Source organism: Phocoena sinus, chromosome 16, assembly GCF_008692025.1.
Source record: "Phocoena sinus isolate mPhoSin1 chromosome 16, mPhoSin1.pri, whole genome shotgun sequence".
In the NCBI taxonomy this organism is placed as follows: domain Eukaryota; kingdom Metazoa; phylum Chordata; class Mammalia; order Artiodactyla; family Phocoenidae; genus Phocoena; species Phocoena sinus.
The window spans coordinates 75,784,982-75,798,234 of NC_045778.1; the positions used below are offsets into that span (position 1 = coordinate 75,784,982).

General features: G+C 51.4%; 1 protein-coding gene across 10 annotated transcripts in view; it reads left to right on the forward strand.

The window, feature by feature from the left end:
* Positions 1 to 11,752, forward strand: part of TACC2 (transforming acidic coiled-coil containing protein 2) — a 185,729-nt gene extending 173,977 nt beyond the window's left edge. For all 10 annotated transcript variants that reach the window (XM_032608275.1, XM_032608274.1, XM_032608277.1 and 7 more), the window contains 5 exons: positions 1,080 to 1,123; positions 7,091 to 7,251; positions 7,469 to 7,575; positions 7,967 to 8,087; positions 11,203 to 11,752. In XM_032608275.1, coding sequence (XP_032464166.1) covers positions 1,080 to 1,123; positions 7,091 to 7,251; positions 7,469 to 7,575; positions 7,967 to 8,087; positions 11,203 to 11,268 — 499 coding nt within the window. In that variant the 3' untranslated portion in view covers positions 11,269 to 11,752. The remainder of the gene's footprint in view (positions 1 to 1,079; positions 1,124 to 7,090; positions 7,252 to 7,468; positions 7,576 to 7,966; positions 8,088 to 11,202) is intronic.
* The last annotated feature ends 1,501 nt before the right edge of the window (positions 11,753 to 13,253 follow it).

Sequence of the window (13,253 nt, forward strand, 5' to 3'; positions counted from 1 at the left end):
CAGTGACCTTGGGGCCAAGTTCAAGAAGCCAGGGACAGACACCCAGCAGCTGCAAGGCCTTAAGCCTTTGCAAGAGTGTGCTCTGCTGTCACTGTCGCTTTTAACTTCATTTAATTCCCACCCCCCAGTCCCGAAAGTCAAGGTCTAAGGTAATCCTCACTGTACCAGGGAGTAAGCTGAACCCTCAGCGTCCATTACTGACTTGCTCAAATCACACAGCTTGGAGAGGCAGGGTCAGCTGCAGTCAGGTCCTAGTTCTGTTGGAGGTTAGTAACTCTTGGTTCTCTTGTGGATTGGATAATGTAGGTGAAACCCTCAAGTCTTTTTTGAGCATTTCCTTTAATCTTATAAACAAGGGATCTTAGTGCTTTTGTGCAGCTTCTCTTCATTGAGCCTACCCAAGAAGTGCTACTGTTTCGTTTCCTGCCACTCCCCCACTCAACAACACAGGTGACTAAGAAGTGGTCCCTGGACCTTGAGGAGCTTCCACTCAAGTACTATGATGTATGTTTTGGAAGAAGATGCAGATAAAATGTTACAGGGTTCTAAGGAGAAATCAGGGAAGGCTTCCTGGAGGAGGTAGCATTTGAATTGGCCCTTGAGAAACAGACTATGACAGGTGGAAAGAGAGAGGGGAAGTGAACAACATGGGCAAGGCCATAGAGGTGAGAAAGCTCAGGGCAGACAAGAAATCATTTGTTCTCACTGAACCGCTGTGTTCACGAGATGGCATGGAAGGAGGTAAGATTGATGAAGATCAGGCCCAGGTGACAGAAGGCTTCGACTGTCAGGCTGAAGGTTTGGCCTTATTTTTTTTCTCAGTGGGCAGAGAGGAGACACAGGTTTTGTATAAGGGAGTGATTTGATCAGAGTCTTGCACTAGGAAAATGAACCTATTTGGGTGTACAAGAAGAGGACTGATGTTGGAGGGGTCCCTAGTAGTCTGAACCACCTGTGACCCATAAGACTTGTCCTCTTAGACAGTGGTCAGGCTGTTGATATCCAGCACATGGGCTCCCGCATGAAATTAAAAACTATTCTGTGGTCACAGTTCCAACCTATTTTCACTTCTCTTACAGGAAAATAGTGGCCGAGTATGAGAAGACCATCGCCCAGATGATAGGTGGGTATCCTCACTGGTGGGGGGCTCAGGCCTGCCCTGAGATTTCTGAACTATGGGGAGGGCTTTGAAAGTAGAGACTCAGAGTGTGTTCCTCTCAGGCTCCTCTTAGAGCATGAAGCCCTTTAGGGAGGGACCAGAGCATCCCAGAAGGTGGCTCTGCCCCAGATCAGTGAGTCTGGGGACCTCCTGGAAACACCTGTCAGCGTATGTGTCCCTTAGCATGAATTATTCATGCCTGTGGGAAGCCGTGGCTGTCACTTCAATGGCCACCATTTGACCCAGCCAGGATGGCCCACCTCATGGGGAAAGAGATTTGGGTTGGTTACTAGGATATTTGGGTGATTTTTTTGCTCATGGGAGAGAATCAGATCTCTATAATCAAATCTCTAAACCCTAATTTAGTTTAGACACAAGTGAAAAAATACCTGACTCGGCCTTTACACAGAGATCTAGAACAAGGACAGTAGAACACGTGGCAGTCCAGCTGCCTGTCCCTATTAACTGGTCACAACACTATTTCTCACTGAGGTTGGACACTGCCTCAGAATCCATCTTAACACAGCATCCCTGGCAGCCAGTACTGACAGATTACTTTGGCCTACAATAAAAGAAGGCCTCATGTTACAAGTTATACACACCTGGCTCTTTTTTTTTTTTTTTTTTTGCGGTACGCGGGCCTCTCACTGTTGTGGCCTCTCCCGTTGCGGAGCACAGGCTCCGGACGCACAGGCTCAGCGGCCATGGCTCACGGGCCCAGCCGCTCCGCGGCATGTGGGATCTTCCCGGACCGGGGCACGAACCCGTGTCCCCTGCATCGGCAGACGGACTCTCAACCACTGCGCCACCAGGGAAGCCCTCTTTTTTCTTTTTAAAGAAAAAGTGAGAAAAGGCCTTTTGCAGAAGTTCCAAGCCCAAGTCTTTTCACTGATGATCATCATTGAAAAATGCTCTTATAACTCTGGGTGCGAGGTGTGGGATCTTTGTTTATTTATTTATTTGCTTAGGTCCATGATAGCAGTTTTTTAAAAAACATTTTACTCCAAAGGACATAAGCTTACTGCAAACCACAGCTTGATGCTGTTTTAGCAGGTGACCCCTCGTCATCTCGAACGTTTGGATATGTCACACCACACCTCTAGCTTTTGCCCCAAGGTAAATATTACCGCAGCCTTGGGAACAGTGAAGAAGCTTCCAATTGAGTGCTTTCCATTCAAAAAAGCTTTAATTTTGGTTTATTATAATAAAGACCATTTCTCCCAGAGCTCAAGGGGAAGCCCATTGGGGTTTTTTTAAGGATCAGCCTCATGGTGTATGCTTTCTATCAAATGAAACCTCTCTGTTAAATTGGTGTAACATATGGATACATATGGATGAGATAAAAAAAAAAAAAAAACCCTTGGAACTGAAACTGCTGCTGAAAATGGTCAGAAGGAAGGATTTATATCTTCCAGTACACATTGTTTGGCAACCTTTCCGCATCCTGGAGTCTTGGGACGTGAAAATGTCACTCAAACCTACATGGCTCATCTGGAAGCATCCTTCTGCGTCTCAGTCATACATTTTTATCTTTTACTTTTGACGATGACGTTTAGGCCAGTGTTGAAGAGGACCTGAGCCTTTGTCCTGACAGCAGGCCGCCCAGAGCAACCAGATGTCCTGGCTCAGCTGGTGGTTTGATAGAAGCAGACATCCCCTCTTGAAAACTGACAGAGTCAGAGTCTCTAGTTGACACAGTGGCCTGTCCTTGTGGTGACAGAAAGAGTATTGGACTTTGATGCTTTCCACACTGCAGGTGACAGTAGTTAGAACAGTGTTTTCAATTCAGACACAGTCTGAGGAGCATGTGGAAGCATGACTGGAACCCTGAGGGATTAAGGCCACACATGCCACCCCCCTATCCCCACCCCCTCCAGGAGACCTGGCGTGTTTGGCCTGAGAGCCCCTCTCTTCAAGAGCTGTGAAATTGCTCCTCTGAGCACTTTCCTGTTTTGGGGGTGTTTAAGCACTCTGCGGGTGGCTCTGCGAGACCCCCTCCCCAGCGTCCCTGGCTGGAAGCAGTGCTGTCACTGGGGTGGCGCCTCATGGTGTGTCTGTTCCTCATCGCCCCCTCCCCATCCTCACTTCCTGTCCCATTCATCACCCACCTTCCCAGAGCTGTTCTCATCCGAGAGGTGGCATGTCTGTGGGTGTCATCCATCAGTCACTAGCAGGTCGCCGATTAGGGCCACTGTCAATTTCAGGGTCCTTGTGTCCTTGCCGAGGATGGTGTGGGGCTGCGGCATGGCTGGAACTCACTGTAGCTCTCGGCGGGACCTGCCTTCTTTTGAGGCAGGAAACACACCCATATGTCTCATCTGGATCCCGTATTTTTCGTCTCATTTCCTCTCACCCACCCACCATTCCTCATGGAAAGGGAAACTCAGGCCCAGAGAGCTTGCAGTTCAGGGCCCAGAGTGAACGTAATAGCATTTTGAAGTTAAAACCAGCTTCTACCCAACTTCCACTAGCCTTGACTCCAGCCTGGCTCCCTGACCTCTGTTTAACCTTCACACATGCTCCATGTCGGTGTGACATCTGTCCTGTCATCACAGTCCGTTCTCACCATATGTTACTAAAGAGAATATGTTTCATTAAGTTCAAATATTGACTATTGAGAACAAAAAGGGATTTCTGTGCTTTCTGCATTCCAGGTTGTTGCGATTGATTTTTTTTTTTCCTGCTTTCCTAACAACTGCCCTGATTATCTGTTTTGCTTCCATTTTCTGTTGCTTCTTGCCCTTTGCTTGCAAAACAAACAGGCAAGCCTGGTAAGTAAATGCTTTTTCACCTAATTTGACACCGGCCCACTGCAACCCTTATTTGTTTGTTTGTTTTTCTATTTTTGTTACTTTTGCTTTTGTGTTTTGGCTGCATTCCCCACATGGTTTAATAGTGTTTCCGCCTGAAAAAGCCAGAACATCTCCAGGGCCGTTGTTTTATTGTTGTGTCTATAGAGCATCTTGCGTCTTGAGCTGATTTCCTGCTTTGAAGCACCTAGCAGCATTTGTAAGTTACAAAAAAAAAAAAAAAAAAAGATGTGTGAAGCATTTTCTCCTCCTCCAGCATTCTCTCCTCCTCCATCTCCCCCCCGGGAACAGGGAAATTCTATTTTTACAAGAGTTATGGGGGAAGGAAAGGAAGCTGAGGCGCCCTAATCTCAGATCCAGGAAATCAGATGGACTCCGTTTGATAAACGGCTCCTTTACCAAGCCAAGTGAAATGTATACATGGTGTAAAACCAGCCCAGAATGTGCATCGTACAGCTTGCCGAGAACTAAGGAAGCAGCTAAAATTCAAAGAATAAAAACAAGCATTTGGTTACTGGTGGAACTTTGTAACGCCCTTTCTTTTAGGAGTCTAGATGTAGCAAACAGATTGCTGGCGGTTCTGTTCTTGCCATATGTTAAAAAGCTCCCCCTTCATGGGTCACTGCAACTTGACATCATACCAGTTGGGGGGAGGCAATGATGCTGCTGATAACGGGTCACTGATACTGGGTTCTTACTATGTGTTGAGGGCTTTATATTTAATCTTCTCCCAGATGCCATAAGATAAATACTGTGATCCCCTGTTTCAGGTGTGGAGGACAGAGCTGAAAACCTCTGCCCAAGGTCACACAGCTGGGAGGTCTCAGAGCCAGGTCTGGAATGTGGGCTCTCAGACTCTGGCTCCTGGGTCTTCACCTCTGCCCTGGTAGCGGGATCTCTGAGAGGCAGAGTATGAGGACCTCAGGCATCTTCCGGGCCTGTGGTTCTCCAAACGTGGTCCCTGGACCAGCTGCCTCAGCATCGCTGGGGACCTTGTCACAGATGCAGATCCTCGGCCCCACCCCAGACTGACTGAATCAGACCCTGCTGGGTGGGCACAGCCATCTGTGTGTGAGAAGCCCCTCACTTTGGAAATGAGGCCCTGGGACCTCGAGGGAGGACTTAAGAGCAAGTTTATGGTCAGGGCTGGAGCCGAAACCAGAATGTGGCCCCCTGTTCCGTGCTCTTCCCTCCTCCCCACACCCGAGAACATGCCTGACGTCAGGATACAGAAAGATGCCCATCTATCGGGAATCTAAGGGGAAAGAACCCAAAGCAACATCTCCTCACTTTTTTTTTTTTTTTGCGGTACGCGGGCCTCTCACTGTTGTGGCCTCTCTCGTCGCGGAGCACAGGCTCCGGACGCGCAGGCTTAGCGGCCATGGCTCACGGGCCCAGCCGCTCCGCAGCATGTGGAATCCTCCCGGACCGGGGCACGAACCCGTGTCCCCTGAATCGGCAGGCGGACTCTCAACCACTGCGCCACCAGGGAAGCGCCATCTCCCCACTTTTAAGGGAGCTACATCCTTCCAGGTCCATTCCTAAGGGGCTCACGTGGAGATGCAGTTATGAGCACAGCCTTGGGTTTGGATCTGGATCTGCTGCGTCCTCAGTGAACAAGCGACTCGGCTTCTCCTGTCGGAAGGATACGAGAAATCTGCCGCAAGGCTGTGCTCATTCGTTCACTGCCCGGCTGCACAGCGCGTATTGAGGTGTCCTGTGAGTCGGGCACTGTCCTAGTTCTGGGACAGAGCGGCGGACAGAACAGACTCAGGACCCCGCTCCCAGGGAGTGTGCCTTCTACACACACACACGTGCACACCCACACGTCTGATTTTACGATACGGAGTGGCCAGCACTGGGCCCCTCAGAGGAGGCGTTTCCCACACGGGCTCAGGGACGGCGCCTCTTGAGCGAGGCGGAAAGCTGCGGGCTGGCGTTCCCAGCAGAGGCGCAGCAGTGCTGAGAGCAGAGCGTGTGGGGCAGGGGTTTGGATTTTATTCCAGGGCAGAGGGAAGCCCCTGGGGTGGGGTGACCCGGTTTGGACTTCCTGGAAGTGGCTTAGGAGCATTGAATCAAGATAACAGTCGGTCCGGCGCCCGGCACGTGCAAGAGCCCGGTACACTGGCCGCTGCTCTTACCATGGCTGTGTCATCATTTACAGCTGCTGTCCATCCTGCGGCCCAGGCACCCCTCCCAGCTGACCTGGGGCCAAGGAAGGACAGGAGCTCGGGGTGGGGCTTCCCCTCACCCCCGCCACTCTGCTGTCAGCAAAGTTCCAGACGGTTCAGAGCAAGTGGTCCCTTGCCCACCCAGACCAGTGATGGATTGGCGTACAAAGCATAGAGAGCGCTGTGCGGTCTTTTCTATAGAGTGGCCAGAGAAAGCCGTTCCCATCCATATGAGGGGTTTTCACGGGGTTCCAGGCATATTCGCTGCAGTGGCCCACCAAGCAGTCCATTTCACCAGGATCAGCCACTCTGAACTGGGCCAGAATTTAATTCTTTTGTGCATAACTGGGAAACTCACTTTGACAGAAATAGCTCCCTTTTCCTGGGAGTTAAGATACTTGCTGTATCAAAGGAAATGTCCATTTTTGTGTGGAGTGGAATTTCAGGGCCATGATTATGTGGGCTTTGGGTTCATGGGATGTTTTAAGGATGAGGAAACTGTTTTTCTTCTCTAATGACCATCTCTTTAGCTTAATAACACTTAAGAAGGGAGATTCCCGCCCTCACAGCTCAATCTACGACACCTTTGAATCTGGACCAACACAAAATTCAGTAGCGACGTTTTCTTTTTTACCTTATGGATCGGTCTGTGTGCTGTGGACAATCAAATAGAATCACCAGGGTCTCCAAGGTTGCATTGATCAGGTTAAAGAATGCTAGTTCATTTCCATCCCATCTAATGTTGCCCAGGCCCAGGTCTGGGATGCTGCGCCCGTGGGTTTTGTTCCTTTAGAGCTGGATGGGCTCGGGGGAGTGGGTCTGTCTCAACCAAAAGCCAAGGTCTGAGATTGCTCGCAGTCAGGCTGAGTTGCATCTGAGGCCTCAGCCAGCCCTGAGACCAGGTCCGGAGCCCATGGGCCCCATGATTTTGTTCCCGTGTCTCCTGCCAGAGGATGAACAGAGGGAGAAGTCGGTCTCCCACCAGACGGTCCAGCAGCTGGTCCTGGAGAAGGAGCAAGCCCTGGCCGACCTGAACTCGGTGGAGAAATCTCTGGCCGACCTCTTCAGGAGATACGAGAAGATGAAGGAGGTCCTTGAGGGCTTCCGCAAGGTGTGTTGATGTTCGCGGGCAGAGCGGGAGGGACGCGTGTGGCGGAGGAGGTGGGGCGGGCTGGGAGGATTGCGGGCCGCTCGGGAAGGCCTTCCCTGCAGGCCGGGGCACTCGGACTTGGCTGTCCGGGGTCACACCCGCGTCCCAGGGCGCTTGGGGTTCCCAAGCCTCCTCGGCATTTCTTCTGTGGGCCGACCCCTGTCCTCTGTCAAGTCAGAATGAAGAGGTGCTGAAGAAATGTGCGCAGGAGTACCTGTCCCGAGTAAAGAAGGAAGAGCAGAGGTACCAGGCGCTGAAGGTCCACGCAGAGGAGAAGCTGGACAGGTAATGTCCCCGCCCCAAGTCTGCTCCCAGGGGCCCCTCAGCAGCCCCGGCCGAGGCAGGCTGGGAGCTCCCGGCACCCCTGCCATCGGCTTGGGCAGGGTGGTTAACGCAGCGTGTTTTTCAATGCAGTTCAAGATGAGAGCGCGCTCTCCATTCGCATCCATTTTGATAAATAAGGGATGTGTGTTGTAATTTCCGGGGTACCCACTGGAAGCACCTCGGCATCACGGGCATGGGGGTTCTCATGGGCTCCTGTGCTCCAGCCTCCATTAGAAAGAGCTAGAGCCGGGTGGTTGGGTTCCCCCTACCCAGATTTGGGAGGAGGAAAGCGGGAGGCATCTACGAGGAAGGGTGATCATTTCTGAACCCCATCCCCGCGCCATTCCTGCAGGGCCAACGCTGAGATCGCCCAGGTCCGGGGCAAGGCCCAGCAGGAACAGGCTGCATACCAGGCAAGCCTGCGGAAGGAGCAGCTTCGCGTGGACGCTCTGGAAAGAACGCTGGAGCAGAAGGTAACAGGCCCAGGCGGGCCGGGCTGGCCAGACACTGAGACACACAGAGGCTAGGCTTCCCTGCGCCCGTGGCAGCTCCGGGACAGCCCGCATGTCAGGCACTCCCGGGACAAGTTCATGCTTCATGAGCATGGCCTCGCTCTCCCTCTGGAAGATCCAGGTTACCGCAGCCCTGAGGCTGGCCTCTTTTCTGCCTTTCTGGGAATTGCCATTTTTCATCCCTTTTCAGCGTTCATTCGTCAGATATTTGCTCAGCCCTTGCAGTGTGCCAGGCGTAGTACTTTACTCCCTGCATCCAGCGAGCTTACCAGTAAGTGGATGGTACCCACCAGGCAGCCCCCTGGGCAGAGACAAGCGGCTGCTGCAGAACATGGGCAGCGTCAGGGTCAGAAGGGCCCCCAGGTGTCCTCTCATTTTCGCGGATGATGGGGTCCTCCTGAGGTCCCTCAGCTTGTCCCCAGATTTCCCGATTTCCAGTCAAGCGCTTGGACCACCTTAAACACCGTCTCCCTGGGTGTCCAGACGAGAAGCCCCTTCCACCCAGGGGTGCTGTGAATCTGATTCTGAGTGAGTGTGTGCCAGGCAGGCTTCCTCCCTGGGTGTGTTTGCAGACATGCACCCCCATTCTGGTTGATTTACTGAGCCATGGGCTTCCCCAGGATGGGGTCATCAGAGGGCCCAGTGGCCGGGGGCAGCAGCACTTCACATGCATTGGGGTCTTGATGGGCGTTGGTGAGGATACTTTATAGGCAGGTAGCAGCAGGAGCCCAGGGTGTCTCCCAAATGGCCTCTGCTCCCCGAGAAGCACCCATCCAGGTTCCAGCATGGCTGGCTGGGGTCCCCAGGGGTTCTGGGCCAAGCAGTGCTAACCTCTGCAGTGGGCAGGTACCACCTCCCACGTCACCTGCATGGTGTCAGGGAGAGATTCAGGTCCCTGCCCCTCCCTGCCATCCATCCTGACCCTCGGCAGGCCTGGCCCTTCACCTCGGTTTCTAGGTTTGTAATGTCGGAGGACTGAACCAGTAGATCTTGAAGGTTGGAGGTTGTTCCCTCTTGTTTCCATCGGGGTATGATGGTGTTTAAATTGCATCCTGATGTTAGCTAAATCAATAGAGCTAAGACCAGGGTCAGGAGAGATGCTTTTCAAGGCACCCGGCCTGTTCAGATGGTTACGGTCGCAAAGTGAAGGTGATTGATGCTAGGTTTTCTGGCAAGCTAAAAGACAAGGAGAAAGCAAGTTGGATTTGCATTGTTTTGGATAACAGAAAAAATACAAATGTATCTGCAGACATAGTTTTGTCTTAAACTAAGACTCAGGAAGAAGGGGTTAAGCACGTGAGTTCTTCGCTAAATGGCTCTAAGTGATGTGGAGACGGTGCTCTCTGTTTTCAAGAGATCCAGAAGCATGATTTCCCCCCAGGGCAGCTCTCAGGTGACGGCGTTGGGCAGTTCACCCAGTCGGGACTTGATAAAGCGAGCTGGGACTTTTGCCCAGTGCGCTGAGCTCCTTGATGGGGCAGTTTCCTGGGCGGTGACAGCCAGGACAGAGCTTGGGAGAACCTCCAAGAACTGATAGCTAGTGGGTCTGCTAGTACCTCTCAGCATGCCTAATACATAAAATCGCCAAGCTGTATAGGAGCCAGGCCGACCTGAATTTGCATTCCAGGTTTGCTACGTCTGACCAACTGTGTGACCTTAGCACAGTGCTTAACCTCTCTGAGCCTCAGTTTCTTCACTGAAAAGTGGGGGGATAATAATGGCTACCTTTAAGGGACTGCAACGAGCACAGAGTGCGACCACAGGGCCTAGGCTGGGTTTGCATGGTGACCGGCATGTGGTAAGTGCTCCGATAAGATGAAAAATCACTGTTAGCAGCCCCAGCAGTGGCAGTAGTGGCGATAATAGTAATTTCAGGATTAGTGGCTGGTCCTGCAGCCCATGCAGAGCCCCATCTTCCAACCGGCATTTCAGTGCCTCAGGGAGCCGAAAACTCTAGACAGGCCAAGGCCAAGGGGATGTTCCAGGTGGGGCTCTCTCCCGGCGGGGCTGGTGGCAAGGCTGCAGCCAGGACCGAACCTCTCCCCTGCTAAGGAGGGCTGATTCCTCCCAGGCACCGGCTCAGTGATGAGTGGCACCTGGAGCCCAGCTGGGACACAGGGCACGTGGCTCCGGGCTGGAAGGTGTCTAAGGCCCCAGGGTTTCCGGGGAAGGGCCTCAGGACAGCTTCAGGGCACAGGCTTGTGATTGACTTGCCTTCCATGGGGACCTCGAGGAAAAGCTGGCTGCTCAATGTTCTGCGGGTACCGGAAGGATCTCGCCCCCTTGGAGAGGACCCTTCAGGATTGGCTGCTGAGCCGGGTCAGCATCAGGTTCAACGTTTAGTCCATCTGAGAGCAGAGCCACTGCTGTCCAGACGGAGGCGTCGCCCCGTCGGATCCCCGTCCACTGCTGTCCAGAGGGAGGCGTCGCCCCGTTGGATCCCCGTCCCTGGAGAATGGGTAGTGTTGTCGGATCGCTGGTGCGAGATGAACACGTAGTTGACTCCTCTTGGCGGGGCTTCCGAGGACGGGCAAGGTGTGACTTGAGGAGTCCCTGAAGACGTCTTGCATCTGCCCTCACCTCTCTCCTCGGGCCCTGTATCCACAGCACCTCCTCACCTGGCATCCTCTGAATAATGCTAGGGATCCCATCCAGGTAGAATTGCTTATCCCCTCTGGTGGCATTTCTCAAAAAAAACCACCATCCTTCTGTGCCCACATCCATGGAGACAAATAAACGGAAGAGAACCAATACTAGTTAAGCCTTTACTACGTGCTGGTCACTGTGCAGGGAACTTTATATTTCTCACCTCATTTAATTCTGAGAGAGACAGATGTTATTAACCACACATTGGAGATAAGGAAAATTGAGGCTCAGAGAGGTTGTGTAATTTGCCCAGAGTCACACAGCTAGAGCTGGGATGTACAGATTGTTTGGCTCCAGGTCATTTCTTTTGCTGCTTTAGATAAATTCAGGGGGACCAGGTGGCCCAAAGGACCCCTTCCTCTTAAAAAGCTCAGTGACCGTTCTGATTGACTTGATTTCAAACAACCTCTTTTCTTGTCTTCATTTGCAGAATAAAGAGATAGAAGAACTCACCAAGATTTGTGATGAACTGATTGCCAAAATGGGGAAAAGCTAACTTTGAACCAAATGTTTGGACTTTGACCATTGCGTGCAATATGACCGTCGGCACACTGCTGTCCCTCTGGTTGTGTGGACAGGTTCTGTTTTCACTTTTTCGTATGCACTACTGTATTTCCTTTCTAAATAAAGTTGACTTGATTATATGCAGCACTAAGGAGACTATCAGAATTTCTTGCTATTGGTTTGCATTTTCCTAGTATAATTCATAGCAAGTTGACCTCAGAGTTCCTGTATCAGGGAGATTGTCTGATTCTCTAATAAAAGACAAATCGCTGACCTTGGCCTTGCCCTTTGTACATGAGTTTCCAGGGTGAGCGGCTTTTGGATTTAATATGATCATGTACAGCTTGCAAAGGGACTCTTGCCTTAAGGAGTGTAAACTTGATCTGCATTTGCTGATTTGTTTTAAAAAAAAGAAAATGCATGTTTCAAATAAAATTCTCTATTGTAAATAAATTTTTTTCTTTGGATCTTGGCAATAAGTGTGGCTGTGATTTATTTTCTGGGAAAGGTTGGGTCTTTTCTCACCTTTGTTAAATCATATCAGATTTGGCCTTTCACTCTTCTCTGTCTGGGCTCATTTTTTTGTCCACAGATTTAAATAACATTTCCTTTGTTTATCGTGGCTGTGTTTGTAAGATGAGGCAATTGAGAAAGATTGACTTGCTACTTAAATAATTGAGTGTGTTAAATTAACTTAAATTTTGTTTTTACAAATTCTCTTGGACTTTAGGGGGGCAAAATCTGCTTCCCTTTATTGGCTCAAAGAGGTAGCAGGCTGTCACTCTTCCTGTTCATTCCTTTAGTCTGTGCAGATCAACCCTGAAATGTTGTCCATTCCTCTCCAGAGGAATAGGAAATGGTGGCTATTCAGGTAATTAAGCCACTTTGGAGGTTAGGGATATGTCTGCCTTAGATTCCCTAACTGCTCCTAACTTTCCCAGGGACCCCAGCCTGAAGGGTGGGTGTATAAGGGCAATGAAGGGGTAGGGGAGGTGTCCCAGTTTCCCAGGATGGCCGTAACAAATCACCACAAACTTCGCAGCTTAAACAACAGAAATTTACCCCCTCGTAGTTCTGGAGGCCAGAATTCCAAAATCAAAGTGTAGGTGGGGTTTGTTCCCTCTGGAGGCTCTGAGAGTCTGTTCCATGCCTCCCCCGGCACCTGGCCGTGGCCGGCAATCCTTGATGTTCCTTGGCTTGTAGCTGCATCATGCCAGTCTCTGTCTCCGTCTTCACGTGGGCTTCTCTTCTTCTGTCTCACATCTGCCTCTCCGTTCTCTTACAAGGACACCACTCTTTGGCTTTAGGGCTCATGCTGTATCCAGGATGAGCTCATCTCAAGATTCTCAATTACAGCTGCAAATACCCTATTTCCAAATAAGGTCACATTCACAGGTAGTGGGATGTGGATATGTCTTTTGGGGAGGACACCTGTGGTGTGGGGTATTGGCTTGGAAAGCAGTCCCAAGCGCCTGATGGCCCTGAGCTTGAATGCCCCTCTCCTGCCCAGCCACAGTGGCTAAGGGATGCTCCCCTCCCACAGGCCCACCCCACCCCTAGCAGGGCAGGCCCTGTGCAGCCTCAGCTGGGTGGCAAGGGGGTGGGGTGGGAGGGTCTCTTCTATAACGTACAAGGTAGATGAAGCTCAGCTGTACCACGCAGGAGAGAGAGACACAGCCTGCCTTTCTGGGAGAGAATACCTGCCTCTCGTCCCGCTGTCACCCTCACTGGACACTGGGCAGGGACCCTAACCAGGGCAGGGCTGTGCCTCCTGCCACCGCCCAGCAACCTCTGCTTGGTCCAGCCTCTGGGTACACCTCCCAGGGCTCAGCCGCGGCCCCCTGTCCCCCATGCTCACTCATCCAGACCAAACCCCCTTTCCACCCCGCCCCCAGATTCTGACCTCAGTTACCTTCTCATTCCTATCGCTCGAAAGCTTTAACTTTTTTTATTAACATTTCCATCGCTAAAAATCTA